Source organism: Scyliorhinus torazame, chromosome 14, assembly GCF_047496885.1.
Source record: "Scyliorhinus torazame isolate Kashiwa2021f chromosome 14, sScyTor2.1, whole genome shotgun sequence".
Classification (NCBI taxonomy): Eukaryota; Metazoa; Chordata; class Chondrichthyes; order Carcharhiniformes; family Scyliorhinidae; genus Scyliorhinus; species Scyliorhinus torazame.
This window is the reverse complement of record NC_092720.1, coordinates 195,222,559-195,243,987: the sequence shown is the minus strand read 5'-3', so window position 1 is coordinate 195,243,987 and position 21,429 is coordinate 195,222,559. Positions and strand designations below refer to the sequence as shown.

At 47.8% G+C, this 21,429-nt stretch overlaps 1 protein-coding gene across 1 annotated transcript in view; it reads left to right on the top strand.

Annotated features, from left to right (window-relative positions):
• Nucleotides 1-21,429, top strand: part of LOC140389104 (uncharacterized) — a 152,717-nt gene that overhangs the window by 114,992 nt on the left and 16,296 nt on the right. Inside the window, exons 22-25 of the mRNA XM_072473263.1 lie at nt 1,071-1,106; nt 2,314-2,331; nt 11,016-11,051; nt 12,861-12,887. Of these exons, the coding sequence (XP_072329364.1) occupies nt 1,071-1,106; nt 2,314-2,331; nt 11,016-11,051; nt 12,861-12,887 (117 nt within the window). The remainder of the gene's footprint in view (nt 1-1,070; nt 1,107-2,313; nt 2,332-11,015; nt 11,052-12,860; nt 12,888-21,429) is intronic.

The following is a 21,429-nucleotide window of genomic DNA, read 5'->3' as shown; positions in this document are numbered from 1 at the left end:
TCCCTCCCCCTCTCCCCCCCCCCGCGGCGATTGGGTGGTAAAAAGCCATTCTCCGCCGATCGCTGATTACGAATTCAGCGACGGGGATCGGGGAATCCCGCCCAGCAGCGTGTTGTAGGACGGTTTGTTCAATATTTGTAAGTCCGAGGTAGAATCATGTACATCCAACTGTGCATGAGAACGCCATTGCGGCCAGAGAGTCTGCACCGAGCATCGAAAAAACATCCATTCTAGGTCCGCTCCTGACCTATCCCCGTAACCCACCCAAACTTTGGACACTAAAGTCCAATTTATCATGTCCAATGCATCTAATCTTTGGACTGTGGGAGGAAACCGGAGCACCCGGGGGAAGCCCACTCAGACACAGGGAGAACGTGCAAACACCATACAGACACCCAAGGTGGGACCTGAACCTGGGCCACTGGCGCTGTGAGGCAGAAGTGCCAACCACTGTGCCAAAGTGCCACCTCTGTCATATGAGGTACATAAATTCATGTTAGGAAATTGAATCAAATATTATCGGGACTAGATGGGAATGTAGAATTTGAAACACAAACAGACGAGTCATGATCTTATTGCGGGTCGATCAGGCTCGATGGACCAAAAGGAGTACTTGTGCTCCTCTTCCATATGCTCACTTATTCGGTTTACCGTTTGCACTGTTTTGTAGTAATGTATTTATTGCAATGGGGTAATGTACATCATAATCAGTAGATAAACTAACAAAAATTTAGCAAACTACTTTGCTCACATTCCATCCACCAATGGCGTCAAATTTCCCACCTTGGGCCATATGTTTGCAATATAATCAAACTCAAACCGTCCTGAACCAGTCCACCTCAAAACCAGCGAAACTTATGACTATGATGCTTGAGCTGGCTGAAGCCAAATTTACTACGTAGACTGTGCATTTCAGGCTCATTAATGTTGGTAGCATATTTTACCATAAAGTACAACATTGAAGGACATGATTTAAATCAATTTCAGAAAATAAGGGGATTCTATAAAGCTTAATTTTACGGTTTTTGTCAATAGACATGACAAAACATAATATTTTCTACCGTTTCCAGAGCTTGACAAAATGAAAAAAGATTGTGAAGCCATGGGTAAGTGTCAATATGATTTTCATATGTAATTCATAACTTAGACCAATAACCTCGTGAGTAGATTTTAGAGAGAAAGAATAGCGTTGTCATTCTCAGATTAGCAGGATGTGAAAATTGTGATTTCAGAAAAAATAGTGCTTGGGCCCCAGACATTCGCAATCTATACCAATTATTTCGATTTTGGAACCGTGTGTAAAGTTTGTAAGTTTGTTGATGAAAGAGAAATTGTTGAACACACGATGACGAGGAGGATGTAAATAGGCTTCAATGGGATTTTGACAACTAAGCAAGTGGTAAGAATAATGGCTGATGGAATGTGACGTGATAAAAACGAAGTTATGAATGTTGGTAGGAAACAAACAGGAAGGATGTGAGTTCGGAAAGTGTTGATTTAAAAACAAACTGATTGTCCTTGTTCATTCGGGACTGAAAGCTAAAATTCGACGGGACTTTCTTGCTGGATGTTGTGCGTAAAAACAACCTTAAGTATTGCTTCAGTGAGACATCATCTTGACTATTGTTGTAGTTTGATATCATGGTCCAATGAAAGTGTAGCTTATCATTGGCCAGGTGCAACAATTGTTTAACAGATCGATTTTGGGAAAGTAGAATTTTCAAATGAGCAGAATGGAGACTGGGTCCGTGTTCTCTATTGTTTACAGGAATTAGAGATGTTCTAATTGGAGCATTCAGAATACTCTATAGCTTGATTCGTCGGTCCAGAAGCAGGGAGCACACACTCAGAATTACAAATGGAGCATATCCATCGGAGATGAGGAGGAATATCTTCAATCTGAAGGCGGTAAAGCTTAAGAATCCTCCACTCCATAGGTCATTAGAGACACACTCATTGAGTATGTCCAAGACAGAAATCAGTAGATTGCTTGACATCAAATATGAACTTTAATGTAGGAATAGTGGGAGGAAGTATAATTGAGATAGGTGATTAGCTATGCTCAAGTTGGATAGCAAAATAGGCTTCAGGCACCAAATTACATATTCTTGTTCCTATGTTCGTAGAAACACATATTTATAACCTATGCATTTTTTTGTGCAATTGTGATCTTACAAATGGAAATATGCCAAAAGAGGTTCCATATATTGTGTACGTAATTGGCTATCCGATGCTTTTGGATAATTGAAGCCAAATCGACAGTGATATATTTTAATTCATATGATTATTAACTTTACGTGTGCACAACAACAGAGAAAGCAAAGGACAACGGTAAAATGCTTATCTAAAGTAACACGATGCACAAAATGATCAGTTTGTTGCTCTGAAAGATTGGTTTAACTTCAAAGAAATGAATTCTACTGTCTAACACATTAGTTTTCTTCGTCTCAGAGGGTGGTCAGGCTTTGGAGCTCTCTTCCTCAAATACCAGTGGAAGCAGAGCCATCAACTATTTTTCTGGCGGCCCTGGAGAGATTATTGATAAGCAAATTGGGTGTTGTTATTAGGTGTAGGTGTGTTGTGGTTAAAGGCACATCAGGAATTATGTAGTTGAAAGACAGCACAGACCTCAGGACCAACTGGCAGTCGCATGCTCCTAATTCCTTCTTTCGATGTACATATATTAATTACAATTAAAATAACCACGAAATAACATTGAAAAGCAGAAGTAACTAAAATCTATTTCATGGACTTGCTGGGCAGACGACCGAGGAAAAATGGCGCAAACCTTAACCGCATAGTCCTTCAAAACTATGAACTTAATGAGGACCGATTTCCAACATATTTTCGTCAGGCTTTATACAACATCAAAGCAATCAGCAGTTGTACTTCATGCCGACAACTGTCACCATTTCCTGATTATTTCCACTGTGATAACAAATCAAGCATTCTTGGTGTCTTTTCATCTAATGCTTCCGGACATTATATTCTTCCACTTCATCCCACAACTCTCACCATCGGTGTAAATAAACGATTTTTCCTCTTCACCTGTTGTGGAACCGGTCGATCCTGCCGTACTTCACATCTCCATTCACTGCACAAATACCGGGCCTCCACAAGGTGCAGCACTCGCTAACCACACTAGATGGTGCCCACCAGAGAGTGGCAAAATAATCAATCTTTCATGCAAGAATCCTCTCCTCCATCCGTACACCACACTTGTGTCTATCTATGCAAGGTAAAGGCGCCATCGTCCCAGGTGACCATAGGCTGCTCTCCCCTTTGACGGAGACAGCTGGTTGGTGGAGGTTTATCCTGCAAACCATCACACCTCAGGTCAAGGGAACGCTTGAGAAGGCGGGCTTGCGTCCGTCTGTCCACACACCCACTCACTCACTCACACATCCAGCCATCCATCCATTCATCCATCCATCTATCCACCCATAAACCCGTCCACCTACCTGCATCTCTCTCCCCCTCTCTCTCTCCGTTCTCTCCCTTGTTTTATCTCTCTGTCTACCTATCTATCTATTGATCTATCCATCCAACTTCCTTATTTTGTCTGACTGTTTGATTACACGTTCAGACGAGTCCGCCACGCACCTGCGCATCCTCGAGTGCCGTCGCGTCCGAGCACAACCGTTTTGAGGTCACTGATAGCATCGGGGGCGAGCTGGACAGGAATGATGCACGACGTGCCATTTCGCAGCCTGGTATCCAGCTAACATCTTGGCCACCCAGTACGTCCCCGATCCTGGTCACTCCCGCAGCCACAGCCCACCGGTTCTGTTTGTTGAACCGGCCTTTAGTGAAGGTTTGTGCCGTTAGCTGGACAAGATCCCCGACGCCTTGACCATTGTTAGGTTGAAATGGCTGCAATGCCTACAGTGAGTGGTCGAATCATTTGTTAGTTCAGCAATTCTCCATTTTTAAAAGCAGAGAAAAGTGACTATAAAATATTCAGTTGCTGAGTAGATATAATATTATGCATATATGCCGCCACGTCCTGGCCGTGACAATAGTGAAGACAATGTGAATTTTCATAACAAAAATTACAATTTTCGACGGAATGTCAATTCAACTGTATTTAGGAAGTGATTAAACCGTTATCAGGGACAAGGCATCATTGAACAATTTCGGGCTTTGCTCAACCGTTTTTATTGGGAGCACTACTGCGGAAAAGTGGATGTTCTCGACAAGTCAAAGATCCTCTATCGATTGCGTCCTCTGGTTCAGTTAATATTCCACGCCATGCGAAACGTAAGATCAGTAACATTCATCTGTAAGATTCCGTTAAGGACTCCTCACCTTCGTACACTGAAAGAATCCGAAGAACAATATCATGCCGCCGTTGTTGCCACCACGGACCGTAATTTTGCTGTACTTGCAAGCGAAATATCAACGATGAACTGGAAAAGTGCTATATTTTGCTCCTTCCTGCTCAGTATCCTTTTAATAACATCCTAAACCTTCATTACTTATGTAACATAATTGTTTTGCAACAAACATTTAATTTCACGAGTGCTCAATGTGATTCCCTTTAAGGTTGAATGATTAGCAATAGTTCAAACAAAACAACCATTAGATCTATACTGGCTTTCTGGCTCTGCTCTATCTCTATCTATCTCCTTTAAAACATCTTTCTATATTTTTCTCTTTTTTCAAATTATGCGGGATTGGTGTCAAGATGACGTAACAATTCCCGACCCTGAACTCAGCACTTACTATATCCCCGATAGGGTGATTGGTGTGATTTATTAACAGTTGAAGTAATTTAACATTTCTTCGAGCATCTTCAGGAAACGTTAGAACCTACAGTTAATCAGCAAATTTTCTGTATTTTTAGTCGCTCATAGTTATTCCCGGCAAAAAAAGATAAACGGCTGGATATCAAACCAGTCATGGCTCCTGAAACGCGACAACGGTTGACTGTATATTATCGGGATTCACGAGGAAACGACTGTGAAAAGATAAACACCTGCTGTACTCTGCGCACACTGGAACTCTGTTTTTTTCTTATACTCAAAATGAATTCAATTGAAGATGATTAATTCATTAAATGAACGCATTATCGCAGAATTTGTCCCCTGAATGTAAAAGTCATGATTAATTTGACAGTGACTACAAGTGACAGATTACTGCTTTTGTCGTCGTTAACTTTTATGTTACTAGCCTATAACATCAAGGTTACGCTAACACAATGGCAAACCATAAGCAATTGTTCCAGTCCAATGATGAGCAGGTTGAGTGGATACGCCATGATAAAATTCACAGATAAGTTAGGTGCGGTTATGGGGATGGGAGTGGGTAATGGGCATAGGCAGGGTTACCCTGCTCGTTCAGAGAGACGGTGCAGACTGAATGGTCCAAATGGCCTCATTGTGCACTGTTGGAATCTGTTATTCGAATTGTTGGCTCATTTATTGCTAGCAACTGGTTATGCATTCACCCAAAGTGCTATATCTATCTGCATCTTGAAACATACGGGACAGGATTATCCGTCCTGGTTTCTGGTGCGGCGTTGCTCTGCCAGCAGGGAGATTTTCCATCCCAGTAGCCGGCCAATGTGGCTGCCCATTGTGTGCACCCCCAATCCGTCGGGAAATCCGCAGTCGTGAATGCGCTGCCGACAGAACGGGCGATCCCGCAGATGGGGAATCCAGCCCACGATGTTTTGCCCTCAACTACTTCCTGTGGCAATAGATTCCACAGGCCGACCACTCTCTGGGGGAAGAAACGTCTGCTCATCTTTATGCTAAATGGTCTACCCGGTATCCTCCGACTGTCGTACCTGGATCTGGACACAGCTATCAATGAGATCATCCTTCCTTCATCAACGCTGTCTAGTCATGTTGGTACTTCCGAGATTTCTTTGAGATCCACCCTCATTCTTTTGAACTCCAGCGAATGCAATCCGAACCGATTAAAACTCTTCTCATACGTCAGTCCCACCACCTGACAAGTTAGTCTAGTAAACCTTCATTGCACTCCCTCTAAAGCAAGAACATCCTTCCTCATATACGGAGCCCGAACTGCAGACAATACGCCAAGTGTGGCCTCACCACGTCCCTGTATAATTATAGCAAGACTTTACTACTCCTGTACGTGAATCCACTAGCTATGAAGACCAACGTTTAGCTTCTTTACCAGCTGCTCTGCATGCATGCTTACCTTCAGCGACTGGTGTACGAGGACATGCAGGTCTCGTTGCATATTCCCCTATCCTCATTCATGGCCATTCTTATAATAGTCTGTCTTCTCGTTTTTGCTGCCAAAGTGGATAACCACTCTAAATGATACTGCATCTGACATTAATTTTGCCACTCGTTGAACGCATCCAAATCAAACTGGAGGATCTCTGCATCCTCCACACAGTGCACCCTACTACACAACTTGGTATCATCTACACACTTGGAGATATTTCCTTTGTTTCCTCATCTAAATTATGAACATATGTTGTGAATAGCTGGGGCCTAACACTGATCCTTGCGGTACCCCGCGAATCATTGACTGCCAATTTGATCAAGACCAATTAACTGCTACTCTTTGTTTCCTGTCTGCTAACCAGTTTTCCATCCATCTAAGTACACTAGCCGTAATTCTATGAGCTTTAATTTTACAGACTAATCTCTTGTGGGGGACTTTGTTGAAAGCCGTCTGAAAGTACACATCCATTGGCTCCCCCTCGTGAACTGTACTAGTTATATCCTCGAAGAATTCCAGTAGATTTGACAGGCATGTTTTTCTCTTCAAAATTGCACGCCTTCTCATCTTGATTCTGCCACTATTTTGTAAGTGCTCTGCTATTAAAGTTTTGAACATAGATTCTAGAATTATCACCAATATCGATATGAAGTTGCTTCGTCTATAATTCCTTGTTTTCTCCCGTACTCCCTTTTTAAATAGTGGAATTACATTTGTTACACTCAAATCTGCTCAACACCAAATCTGTATTAATACTGATCTATTTCAGTTCCTCTCTCGCACTAAACCCCACGTTCCCCAACATTTGTGGTATCTGCTTTATGACCTAATTTGTGAAGGCAGAACCAAAGTATGTGCTATGTTGCTCACCCATGTCTTTGACTCCTATTATACATTCCCCTGTTTCTGACTGCAAGGGACCTACATTTGCCTTCACCAATCTTTCTCCGTACAAGTGTCTATCAGAACTTTTCCAGTCGGTTTTTATGATCTCTGCCAGTTTCCGCTCGTACTCTATTTTCCACTTCTTAATCAATCGGTGGTCCTTTCTTGCTGAATTCTATGCTGCTCACAGTCCTCAGAACGTTTCTTGGCCAATTTCTATGCTTCTTCTTGGATCGAATACTATTTCTAATTTTCCTTGTAAGCCATGGTTTGGCTACCTACCCGTTTTACTTTTGTACCAGACAGGAATAAACAATTGATGCAATGTCCCCATGCGTTCCTTGAACGTTTGCCGTTGCCTATCCACTGACATCCCTTCATGTAACGTTTCTCAATCTTTCATACCCAACTTGCACCTCATACCATCGTAGTTTCCTTTATGTTGATTCAGGACTATTGTCTCAGAGTCAACCGTTTGACTGTCTATCTTGATAAGCAATTCTATCATATTATGGTCGCTCAAACATGCGGGGTCACGCACAACTAGATCGTGAATCATTCGATTCTCATTACACCGTAACCAGTTTAGGGTGGCCTGCTCTCTAGTTGGTTCCTCAACGTTTTGGTCCAGAAATCCACCATGTACACTACAGGAAGCCGTCCTCTATGGTATTATGGCTAATTTAAGTTGGCCAATCTATATGCAGATTATAATCACCCATAATTTCCCGTTTAATGCTATTCCCAACTTCGCCACTGCAGATGGGTGTCGATACAGGACACCCACCAATCTTATTTACCCCTTGGTGTTCCTCAGCTCTCCCCATACAAATTCCACATTGTCAGAGCTAGTATCCGTCCTCACTATTGTGTTAATTTCCTCTTTATCCAGCATTGCCATTCCACCCGCTTTTCCTTTTTGTCTACCCTCCTAAATACTGAATACCTCTAGACATTCGGTACCCATCCCTGGTCACCCGGCAGCATGTTGTCCGTAATCCCAATCATATCCTATTCGTTCACATCTATTTGCATGATTGGTACATCCGTTTTATTGTGAATACTCCGCACATTAAGGCACAACGCCTTTAATCCTGTTTTCAGAACATTATTTGTTTCGCTCACAACATGTTTCACCGTGGCCCTGTTTCAATCTGGGCCTTGGTTTCTTTGCGCTCACTTTTCTTATTGCCCTTTCTGGATTTTGTTTTCGGCCTTGTTTCTTCCTCTGACTCCTTGCATAGGCTCCCAGCCCCCTGTCATTTTACTTTAAGCACTCCCCAACCATTCTAGCAAATACTCCCGCTAGCACATCAGTCCAGTTGCTGACCAGGTATAATCCGTTCAGTTTTTACTGGTCTTACCTCCCCAGAACCGGTCTCAATGCCGCAGGAATCTTAAACCTTTCCTCTCACACGATGTGCTATTCATCTAATATAACCTGCTATTTATATTGTGACCAGCACGTGGCCCTGTGTCTCCTTCACATTATTTCGGCTGGTGAACGCAAGCCTGTACCTAAATGTATTGGCCAAACATGCACAGCACAGCTTGAACGTCCTGTTGGTGTGTTAGCATTTCACAATGAATGGGTTGACTGACGGACCATTCGTTCAGGGAACGCACTTAAAGCCAGGTAAAGAGTAAATGTTCTTATATGGTAGACAGCTCAGCAGGTACAGACTCTCTGTGATGGGACAAGGCATATTGTGGATCACTATCGGAAATAAGCTCCTCCACGGATTGAAACACGATTAAAAAAGCTCCATATTGTTTTTTCTACTGCTGCACTAGATGCTGTACTAGATCTCTTGAAAATTGAACGATCTCAAATGTTGTGGTTGGTGACCAAGAGATAATCATCATCAGTCACAATTATCAACCTTGAGCATGGCGGCGTCCACGATTGGAGAAATGGCAGCTGGTGAAGATCCTCCAGGATTCGATACAGCAGTTGACAGAAACCGACGCCTTTGCAGATGGCACTTTTAACATCTGATTTAATAGGGTCATATTTGGTTTTGTCTTTTGGAACTGATGATATGTTCACCTCGTGGCTTGGAACGAATATAGGTTGCATATATACTGGAAATCCTGCTGCCAGACAGGAACGTTGTGCTAATTATGGCAATGGTGCCACACCTGATTAATGCTCAGTGAACACCATCTATCCTGTCACCCAATTAATAAACTTGCTACTTACACGCGAAAGTACATCGAATATGCACTCGCACATAAGTCTATTCGACGTAATTAAACAATCCATGACACAAGAACTAATATTTGTGCACCATTTTGAAAACATTATTTGTTTGATGTGCTGTTTTCAAATGCCTTTTAAAGCTCACAATGCCCCTGCCCCAACCACTACCTCCAGCAGGTCATTTCACATACGTACCGCCCTCTGTTTAAAAATGTTTCTCCTCATGTTCCCATTATTTTATCCCCTCTCAACTGAAAAATGAGCCCTCTAGTTCTCGATTTCCAAACCCTGGAAAAAAGACCGAGCGTTCACCCTATCCATGCCTGTTATGATCTTATACACCTCGAGAAGGTCATCCCTTACTCTCCTAAACTTCTACGAAAAAATCCTAGCCTGTCCAATCTCTCCCTATAACTCAGACCTTTGAGTTATAGCAAGTCCGATACATGTTCTATATTCCGAAGGCTTTAGGAATAACCATAACATCTACCCAGCACCGTTGCAGTTTTTCTAACTGCACCCTTCTGACGTTGCCAGTACATCGCTCGTTTTCTCAAATTCCTACATAAGTGCAGCTTTTACGATAATGTAGCAGTAACATTGTGGTAAGATGATCGACTTCTGAAACGCAGTTTCAGGTTCATTGTATAAATCACAACACCACTTAATGGGATTCAAAGTTCAATGTATCCTGAATTGAAAAATGAAAATCATGGACGTCATTCTCCGACCCCCACCGGGTTGGAGAATCGCCGGGGGCTGCCGTGAATCCCGCCCCCGCCGGTTGCCGAAGTCTCCGGTACCGGATATTCGGCGGGGGCGGGAATCGGGCCGCGCCGGTTGGCGGCCCCCCCCCCCCCCCCCGCTCGATTCTCCGGCCCGGATGTGCCGAAATCCCACCGATAAATTGCCTGTCCTGCCGGCGTGGATTAAACCACCTTTTGAACGGCGGGACAAGGAGGCGTGGGCGTGCTCCGGGGTCCTGGGGGGGGGGGGGGAGGGGAGGGCGCGGGACGATCTGGCCTCGGGGGGTGCCCCCACGGTGGCCTGGCCCGCGATCGGGGCCCACCGATCCGCGGGCGGACCTGTGCCGTGGGGGGCACTCTTTCCCTTCCGCCTTCGCCACGGTCTCCACCATGGCAGGCGGAAGAGACTCCCTCCACTGCACATGCGTGGGAAACTGTAAGCGGCCAATGACGCTCCAGCGCATGCGCCGCCCGGGGATGTCATTTCCGCGCCATCTGGCGGGGCAACAAAGGCCGTTTCCGCCAGCTGGCGGTGCGGAAATTCTTCCGGCGTCGGCCTAGCCCCTCAATGTTGGGACTCGGCCCCCAAAGATGCGGAGCATTCTGCACCTTTGGGGCAGCACGAAGCCCGTCTGATTGGCGCCGTTTTGGGCGCCAGTCGGCGGACATTGTGCCGTTTCGTGAGAATTTCGCCCCATGTCATAGAAATCGGGAAGTGCCCTCTGCCATCCTGGTCGATGCTGCTTTGCATGCCATTCTCGTCCTAGAAAGTCTTTTAAAATTATCAGCGACCTCGGGAGAAGTACAACTAACAAACTGCACATCTTAAAATCGAAAATTGAGCCCAAAACGATTTGGCCATTTGGCACACCTTTGAGCAACGCATGTACACCTTGCCCGACAGGCTGACATCACATAAACAGATGCAAACTATAGAATATTACTGGAAATTTAATTTATTTTTTTTATGTTTTCAGAAATCAAACTATGTAAGGACGATCTAAAAAAATCAGGTATGAGAAATACAAACACATTTATTCCTAATGCTGGTGCATTTCTGCTGCTTCGTTTCAGCAAATTTTACAACTTGTTTTGAACCATGTAATATTGGTTGAACTAGAACCTGGCAGATATTGGGTGATTAGTAAACATTAGTGATTATATCTGCTGAAATATTCATAGTTATAAAATTACTTATGTAATGATGGCAGTGAAGCATTAGGTGTGTGCATTAGGATTACAATTCCCCACTGGCAGCGTATCCCCGCCAGTGGGTTTCGCGATGGAGTACCGGTGTTACATGCATTGGCAAGTGGCGGAAGATAGAATACGGCCACCAGCGAACGATACACGGCGAGGCACAAGCGGGTGGCGGACCAGAGAATCCGCTTTCATTTTGTTTGGAAACAGGGGGTGCTGGTGGTGGTGGTGGGGTGGTGGTGATTGTGATTGGGGGGGGGGGGTTCTCTTCATCCGCCAGCCGCGCAGCACATTTGTGTGTTTTCTGGCGGCGGCAAGTGGCTTCAGTGGGAGTTTCAATTGACAATCGGCGGGAGTACAGAATCCCGCCGCCAGCGAACTGTGCGTCACTAAATGCTGCACATATCCACGACTAAGGACACCAACTATCGAGACATATATTTATTATCAAAATTCGGACATAAACATATCTCATTATCCATGTTTCTTTACGATGCAAAGTTCCCGGCGGCGAGATTCTCTACTGCTGCTGCGTGTCAATGAGATTTCGCATTGAAACTGACCACGCTGCCTGGAAATCCACAGGTGGGAATGCGCTGTCGGCAGCAACAGTGAATTTGAACCCATGTGTCAAAAAACAAATGGGGAGGCAGAGGCTGATTGCCGTGTTGTCTGGAGACGGATTATTTAGAAAGTAGGAGTAAATGAAATAAGGTTCAAAACACACAAATGACGATAATGGGCTCCGAGTGAACAACCTATTTTCATTTAATTTATTGGATGAGACTAGGCTAGCATCCACTTGCAATCTCCAACTGCTGTTCAGCGCGTGATGGTGGGTTAATTTATGTAGCCGTTGCTGTCACAGCATTGCAGGTAAACGCACAGTGTTGTTATGGAGGGAAGACTTTGAGTGAACGGCAGCGAAGGAACTGCAATTTCTTTCAAAGTCATGGGTTGGGTTCTCTGGGAGTCCGGCCGTGTATTTCTCGGCGGCGCATCGTTCGCTGGTGACAGGCCTCTCCCGCCGCCTGTCGATGAGATTTACAATTGAACCGCTCCCTCCGGAAATCCGCGGCAAGAGGCGAAGTGCAGGTGGTAACCGAGAATCCCGATGTCGAATGACATGCAGGGGAATTCCAGATGTTGCAGCACCACGACAGCAAATACAGAGACTGACATTTGAAAATTGATTCTCTTAGTCATAGAAGGCGATGCTTTGTACAGAGATCGCCATCAATGCACAAACCTCAGCAGGATTCTCCGTTCCACCGGCAGCGCACACCTCCCCGCAGCTTTCTCGACGGCGTTAGGTTGCCTCAATGGGAAACTCCATTGGCTGGTTGCGGGAACGGGGATCCCGCTGCCAGCGGGGGTGACCTGAGGTTCGTTCTGAGCAGACCGAAGGACACCAAAGTATACAGTACTTTCCGAATTTATTAAGGATAGAACAATGCACCTTTTGAACTGTGGCCTATTTATTTTTCCGCTGGTAAATGGGGTGATGAGTTTCAAATGTTGATATTTTGCCTTTAATATGTAAGTCCATGACCAGATATTTCTTACTAGTAATATATCCCTGATAAACAATTCGGCCTCTTTATATATATTACACTCAACAGAAGACAGAATTGTTCTCCAAAACCAAGGTAAATGATCAATAATGATATCGGTTTTCACTTTGGTTCAGAGAGTATTTGCATCAATAATTGCAAAAAAACATAAAAAGTTCCCAAATTGAGATCATAGAGATCAACATTTTTAAACTTATGACCTAATTGAAGCAATTGTACAGTGATATTCAAAATCATGCCCCCTTTCTCCATCACCACAGCTCATGATTAATTAAAAGTTGAATCTGGAACACGCCGTTACCCTTCCTTAAATAGGCTCAAGATTCCTCTAGGTGATTTAATTCAATTCTGCTAACAACAAAGGAGAAAGTTCGAACAGATAATCGGAGGGCTGATGCAGGAGTACGTCTTAAAAGATGAGCAATGTTCACGTAAACAAAACGTCACTTCGCACATACGGCCTTGCATCTAAACGAGAAAACCTGTATCAGTACTTTTGTATTTATATACGATCTATTTGATGGAACCACATTGTAAGATTGGTTATGTGTTCCTGTAATATTTCGCAATCGGGCTGGGTATTTTGCATACTTTTTTGGTCCGGATCCTGCAGGCGATGACAGCAGTAAATCGCATAGCAAATTAATAGCATCTTATGATGCAAAGTTGAATTCAGAAATTTCGAAATTGCTTTCAGCGAGAGGGAAACAATATCATGACAATATCTTCAGGGTATAATCGACAGTAGGTAAGAAGAACCGCCGCTATTTATTTACCTGACATTTTTCAGAGATTTCTTGTTGTTGCAGATTAAATATTTAAGCTGTATTGCAGACATTCCTATTCAGTTGGCGATCTGTGGTCCTTTTGAACAAGCTTGACCTTCTGTGAATTACTTTCCTTGATTAATTAATAAAGTGCACCCTATTAGGCAAAACACCCGTCTCAAAAGCATGCTCTAATCCAAATTATGAATCGTTTAAACCAATTGATTCATTGAATTCTAATATTAATGTTGAATATGATCGTCTTACACTTCAACATCATCTGCCTGGCAAATATCCTAATTTCCCTTTCCCGAAATTTGTTTCGTATCTTGGTAGCAACAGATCTGGTTTTACTTTATTGATACTTGAATGCCATCGTTCCATTGATGTTTGATTTTCCATTTGGAGTTTGGTTGTGTACGGAGGTCGAATGTAAAATAGTACTCAAAACGTAAATTAAAGGTTTCAATGCAATCTGCTAACGAGCGTGAAACAGATTTGATGGCCAAAAGCACGTTATATAAATATATGACTTGCGCCAATCACACAGTTACATACCTACATTCCAATGTATGCTTCATTTTTCTGGCTACACGCTCGGCAGTAAAACTGATGTACTGGAGGCACTTGTTTATTTGTTTTATTTATTCTGTTTTCATCCCAGTGCTTCGATATACTGGTTTAGCTGGTTTAACTCAGTGGGCTAGACAGCTGGTATGTAATGCAGAATAAGGCCAGTAGAGCGGGTTCATTTCCAGCGCCAGCTGAAAATTCTGAATTCTCCCTCTATGTACCCGAACAGGCGCCGGAATGAGGCGACTGTGGGCTTTTCACAGTAACTTGATTGCAGTGTTAATGTAAGTCTACGTGTGACAATAAAAACATTATTTAAAAAAAATAAAAAGATCATTATATCCGCCCTGGCAGAAGAGATTCGTGTCAAACTAGGCTTTCATTTATGCGGACTGTATCGAATAACACACGCCAATGCACTGGCAATCCCTTGGTGTTCCTATAATGTGTTTTCAGAAGTTAGGAGGCTTACAGGCCGTCGACTAAACCAGCAAAGAGAAAGAGTAGGCTACCAGCCCCTTGAGCCTGCTCTGTCATTTTATAAGATCAGAGGTGATATGAAAGCAACATTTAATCTGCTTTCCGCCTACCGCCAAGTAAGCTATCAGCACCTTGCTTACTAAGAATCTATACAACTGCCTCAAAATACTCGAAAGGTCTTTCTGATTCACCATCTCGTCAGGAAGAGATTTCCACAGACTCCGCCCTCCGAGGAAATGAAAATCGTCTCATGTGCGGCGGTTATTATTTAAATGAGCGAATCCTTATTATTTAAAACAAATGAGAAAATGCTGGAAAATCTCAGCAAGTCTGGCAGCATCTGTAGGGAGAGAAAAGAGCTAATGTTTCGAGTCCGATGACTCTTTGTTAAATCTCTTATTATTTAAACGTCCTCCCTAGTTCCAGTTCATGAACACAAGGAATCATCGCCACATCCAGCCATCAACGTCATCACGATCACATATTTTGAAGTCAAGTGTCCTCACAATTTTCTACAGTTCAGCAGATGCAAGCCAACTCCTGAGCAACCTTTATTCAACCGACCTATTGTCCGAATGCGTCTGGTAAGCATTCTATGAACGGCTTACAATACACTTTTTGCCTTCAAGAATATGACAAATACATTACACAGTACCCCAACTGTGTTCGCACTGGTGACACTCACAACTGAAACATGATCTCCCTACTTTCGTATTCGAATTCCTCAATCTAAAGGTTAACGTTCTATAAGCGTTGGTATTTTTTTTGTACCTGTGCTGTATAGTATTATACTTGATGCCTATTTTGAATTCATACCCAGGTCACTTAGATCTCTGAGTACCTCAGAGCTCTGCAACCTCGTACAATTTGAATAATATGCGCCTTGTTCTTTCTTTCTGCCAAAATAGATGATTTCATATTTTATCAAATGTTATCCGTCCGTCAGATGATTGCAATCATGATTGAGTCTGGCAATATCTTTTTGCAGCCTCTTATATTCTCTACACAAGTTATTTTTCTGGCAATATTCGTGTCATCAAGTAATTCAGCAATCATTTTATCCATCTGTTCATCCAAGTCATTTATAGAAATTGCAAATAGTTGATGTTCCAGAACTGATCCCCATGGGGCATTATTCATTATATCTTATCAGCCCAAAAAAGACCCATGTTTTCCTATTCTTTGTTTCCTCTTAGTCAGCCATCTTTTATCTATGCATTACATGATCTCTGCTTTTCGACAATATTTTTTAATATGACACTGTATCAAATGAGTTCTGTATTTCCAAGAACAGTAAATTCATCGTGTTTACCTTCATTCGCAGCACAGGGTAATTCCTCAACGGAATCCAATAAGTTAAACAGAATGAGGAAATTCTCCGGCTGTCTGGATTCACCGCCGAAGTGGCCGCGCCGTCGTGAAAACCGTCGAGGTTCACGACGGCGCGAAACGGCCCCGATCCCGACCAATTCAGGGCCCGAAAATGGGCTAGGATTGGGGCCGCGAGAACCTCGGGGGGGGGGGGGATTGGGAGGCGTGCCGTGAAGGCTGCGTCGTCACCGCGCGGCACCCGAATGACGCAGTGCTGCATCATAAATTGCGCGATCCACGCACAGAGGATCCGGAGGAGAACAGAGGAGATGGCTGAGCCCTGAATAGTTGCACCGAGGTTCCAGGACACGGACCTGGCCACCCTGGTGGATGAGGTGGAGCAGAGAAGGGACACCCTCTGCCCAAGACGTGGGCATCGCCAGCCATCCAGCGCGGTGAGGCGCGGCTGGTGGGAGGTGGGCACCACAGTCAGTGCTGTGGGGCAGACCCCCCGGACGGGGAGCAGTGCCGCAAGAAGCTGCACGACCTCACACGGGCTGCCAGGGTAAGTGCCATGAGGGTGCCCCCAGGACCTCCCCCCGGCACGGGGAGGGGATCAGGGGGGTATGGGGGGGGGGGGGGTCACGGTGCCCAACTATCTACTCGACCCACATGAGCCCCGCGACACCCCTGGAGCGAAGCCATGGCGTGCTGTCTCCTGAACCAGCAACAATGTTGTCTATATCTGCATGCCCTGATGATACCCGCCTAATGGTGATGTTTTATCCAACCCCCCCTCCCCCCCCCCCCCCAACCAAGGACAAGACAGCGCACAACCAGCGGGAGCGCATGAGAACCAGAGGGGGTTCTCCAGTCCTGCACCCCCTAACTGTTCACGAGCAGAGGGCCCTGGACCTCGTTGGGGGATCTGCCACCCGGGAGGTCGCGCCATGCCAGGTCGAAGGCCCAGACGCAAGTGAGAGAACACTGCATGTCCTTTCCACCCCCAACCTGTCATCGCCCCCCCCCCTCACACTCTGGCCACTGCACCTCCGATCCCATCCCCCCTCATACTTTGGCCACTGCACCCACGATCCCATCCATCCTCACACTCTGGCCACTGCACCCCCGATCCCATCCCCCTCACACTCTGGCCACTGCACCCATGACCCCATCCCCCCTCACACTGTGCACCCACCACCACCATACACCCGGGCCACCGTGTCTAACGAACTCCGAATCTTTTATGTTCCCCAGGGCCATCCGCCGAACCTTCAGGGACATCTCGCCCAGGAAGCGCACAATGCCGCCCACCGCAACTGCACCCAGGGACGCACGCCAGAGGCTGGCAGTTGGTCGGACAGGAGGGCAGACCTCACAGTCTGGGACACAGGACCGGGACAGACATTAGTCAGGGGCACAGAGTGGACAATCATGCCGAAGCCCACATCACGGCCACACACCCGCTGGATCAAACTCAAGACGACATGGCCCGCATGGAACTTACGCCGGGCCATGAGGGGGACCAGTACACACCAGACTTCTGGACGAATGATGACCTCGAGCTTGCGGCACTGCTGTCTCCCACACCATTCACCATCGCAGAGACACTCACCTCGGTTGGGCATATAAGTGATGAGGCTCCCGGGTCACTGTCTGGTGCGCACCCCACAGCCGAGCCGGTAAGCAGGTGCAGTTTGGATCAGCTGAGGGGCTGGACGGTCGGAGGGCAGCCCAGGCCCAGCAACCAGCTGCCACCCAGACGGTTCCCGGGTTCCTGGATGTAACTGACCCACCCGGACAACCGATGCGTGTGGACACCCAGGGACTGAGTAACGGGATGAGGGCCATCTTCCAGGACCTGCAAACGCAGTTGGAGGAGAATATCCGCGTCCAGGAGCAGGGAGTGGTGACGCTCATCGCAGCCACCCAGGCCGACACCGCACGGGTGGCGTCCGTGGTTGAGGCAATGGGTGAAGGGGTTTCGGCCATGGGTCAGGTTCTACAAGACGTTGGGCTTCACGTGCACGCATCATCCATGGCCCAGCAGAGGGCTGCGCTCTCACAGGCAGCCATCTCACAGAGCCAACACGACATTGCCGCTGCTCTCCGGGCCCTGGCTGAGTCTCACCATATCATGGCCCGGTCCCAGCAAGCGATGGCACTGTCCCAGCAGTCGGTTGTGGAGAGCATTGACCGCCTGGCGCACGTGATGGATGGGGTCACGCACTCACAGGTCGAGATCGCACAGACCTTGGCAGGAATGTGGCACTCCCTGGGCCCCGTCTCGGCAAACATTCGGACCGTGGTCGATACCGCTGCAGGACTCCAGGACTGGCAGCGCCAGGTGTCTGGGGTACGACGGGGCATGTCTCCGAGCCGAATTGGTGCCGTGAACGCGGTGCGGGTGGGGGGGGGGGGGGGGCGAGGGGGGGGGGGAGGGGGGGAGGTGGTGGGCGCTGTGTGGTGCCCGTGTACAGGAGTGACGGTACAAGTGGCAGTGTTCAGCGAATCCCACCACCACAGTTCGTGAACCGTGCAGCCACCAATGCATCGCATGCCCGCTGTCCGCGGCGGTGCCATCGCGCAGCCTCCTGGACGTAACGAGCAGCCAGGCAGTGCCTGCGTCCTCCGCCCCTCCCCCACCATGATGCACCCCATCATCCTCATCCTCCGCATCCTCCTCTTACCCATCCCCCTCGTTTGCGTTGGCTCTGGTGCCGTCGGGTCCTCCCTCCGGCTCCTCCATCAGGTCATCTCCCCTCTGCATGGCAATGTTGTGCAGCGCACAGCAGACCACAACTATGCGACCGACCCTGTTGGGTTGGTACTGCAGGGGCCCTCCTGATCGGTCGAGGCATCTGAAGCGCATCTTCAGAAGCCCGAAGCACCGCTCCACCACACCCCTGGTTGCTGCATGTGCCTCGTTGTATAGGCTCTCCGCGTTGGTGTGAGGCCTCCGTATTGGCGTCAGCAGCCACGACCTTAATGGATAGCCCTTGTCACCCAGCAACCAGCCCCTCAGCCGGGGGTGGGGGGGGGGGGGGGGGCATCCATCGAACATTGCGGGGATGAACGACAGTGCCAGATTGTAGGTATCATGCACAGTGCCGGGGTACTTTGCACACACGTGCATGATCTTCATGTGGGTGTCGCACACCACCTGAATGTTCATGGAGTGTGCGCCCTTTCTGTTCATGAACACTTCCCTGCTGTCTGCAGGCAGGCGCATGGGGACGTGTACACCATCGATGACACCCTGGACCATCGGTATCCCGGCCACCTTGGCGAATCCACGTGCCTGTGCTTCCTGCTGTGTTCGGTCCTCGGGGAATTGAATGTACCTGTCCGCGATGGCATACAAGGCGTCGGTGACGGCCTTGATGCACCTGTGGACCGATGCCTGTGATATCCCGGATAGGTCCCTGCTCGGCGCCTGGAAGGAACCGGTCGCATAGAAGTTTATGGCCACCGTCACCTTGACAGAGACTGGTATCGCGTGTCCTCCTCCCATTCCACGTGGTGCGAGGTGCGCCACGAGCTGGCATATATGTGAGACCATCGCCCTGCTGAACCGTAGTCTCCTCCTGCATGTGATGTCCGTTAGGGCCTCGAAAGACATTCTGTCACGGTACACCCTCGGCCTTGCTGGACGCCTGTGGCGCCCTGGCACCACCATCAGTGGATCCTCCTGCTCCTCCTCCTCCTCCTGCTCCCCCCAAGCACTTCCTCTTCATTCCTCGTCGTTTGGCGGTCAATGTTCCCCTCGGCATCCCACTGTACATTCGGGTACTGAGCGCCTGCGGCCTGCGCGGCGACGACGGGCCACTCCGCGGCCATCCCCTCTGCTGCACCGGCGACCGCTGCATCTGCAGCCACTGGGGGCCGTCCGACTCTGCGCTGCCGGATGGCAAACTCCAGAGCTGCTGCTCCAACCAAGGCAGTGAACATCGCTGTCTGGTTGGCATACATGGTGACCTGCAGGAGGATGGTGGGGGGCAGAGAAACGACATGTTACACGGAGGTTCTTCCAGAACTTGTCAGCCGGGCTGAATGGGATACCTGTGTGCCCCGGTGGCCTGGTCGCGCTGCAGACACGCAACCAGCCTAACACCTGGTCACTGTCTGCGCCCAATGGTCAGTTCACACCGTACTGCTCACCAGTGTGCCACTCTCCTCTGCCCATCAGCCACACGCACCCTGTGGCCATGTCCTCGTCACCGTCCCACAGAGCGGCTGACCTGTGGCATCCGCGGATGGACGATACCATCCACACTCTCCCTCACCACCCTCCCACCTGCACGCTCACCCACCCCCTCCCACCTGCACGCACTCCCACCCCCGCCCCTCCCAACTGCACCCTCTCCTCCCTCCCACCTGCACGCTCTCCCCCCCCCACCTGCACGCTCTCCCACCCCCCTCCCACCTGCACGCTCTCCCACCCCCTCCCACCTGCACGCTCTCCCCCCCTCCCACCTGCACCCTCTCCCACCGCCCCCCCCCAACTGCACACTCTCCCGAACCCCCCCCTTTGGCCGCAGCCTTCTCGGGTAAGCAGACCCGATCTCCAGGCGCTGCGCAACAGTCCGTTCACCTCCTCCCTGCTGAGCGTCAGCCAGCACGATTGGCTGACGACTTTAAAACGCAGGTGTGAACGGCGACGGCGTGAACTGGGGTCACGCCGTCGGGACTTCGGCCCATCCAGGCCCAAGAATAGCAGGGCTGCCGGAGAATTGCCGTTTTTGGGTGTCTCGGGCGATTCTCCGGCCTGCGCAGCGCGGAGCTCGACGGGGCCGTTCCCGCCGCTTGCGAGAATCGCGGGAGGGCGTTGGACCGGCGTCGCGGGAAATTTTGGTGGCCCAAGCGATTCTCCCAAACGGCGTGGGAGTGGAGAATCGCGCCCCGTTTCCCAAAGGCAATGCAACCCTGCCAGTGGGATTTGAGGCGTTATGGGGTGGTTTCATTGGGAAATTCAAGTTAGAATCACGCTGCCAGTGAAATGCGAGCTGCCAAGAAACCCATGGCTGCGGAACCGAATAATTACGCCCACTTTCCCATGCACAAAACCATGTTGAATCCCTCTGCTTAGTTTGACTTAACAAATGCCCTTTTCTAACTTCTGGAAAAATAGTTTCTAAAATTTTGCGAAGGCATGTTCAGCTCTGTTTCTTGTAGTTTTTAGCGTCGTTCCCGCTCACTTTCTGAATTCTGCATTTACATTTGATACCTACAAATCGAAGGGAATCTTTTCAGACACTAGAGGGATTCTGAGAAATGAAACTCATGCAGCAACAATCTCACGAGGAACGAAGAACCTAGAAAGAAGTCCATGAGTACTTGGGTACTTGTCAGATCGCAGCTTCAACAGTTTACTCAGCACAACTTCTCTGTGATTGCAATTTTCCTCCCTCCTTAAGATTTCCCGTTGTTCACCGTTTCTAGGACCCGCTGGTTAGTCGTAACCTCTATCATGAATACTGATGCAA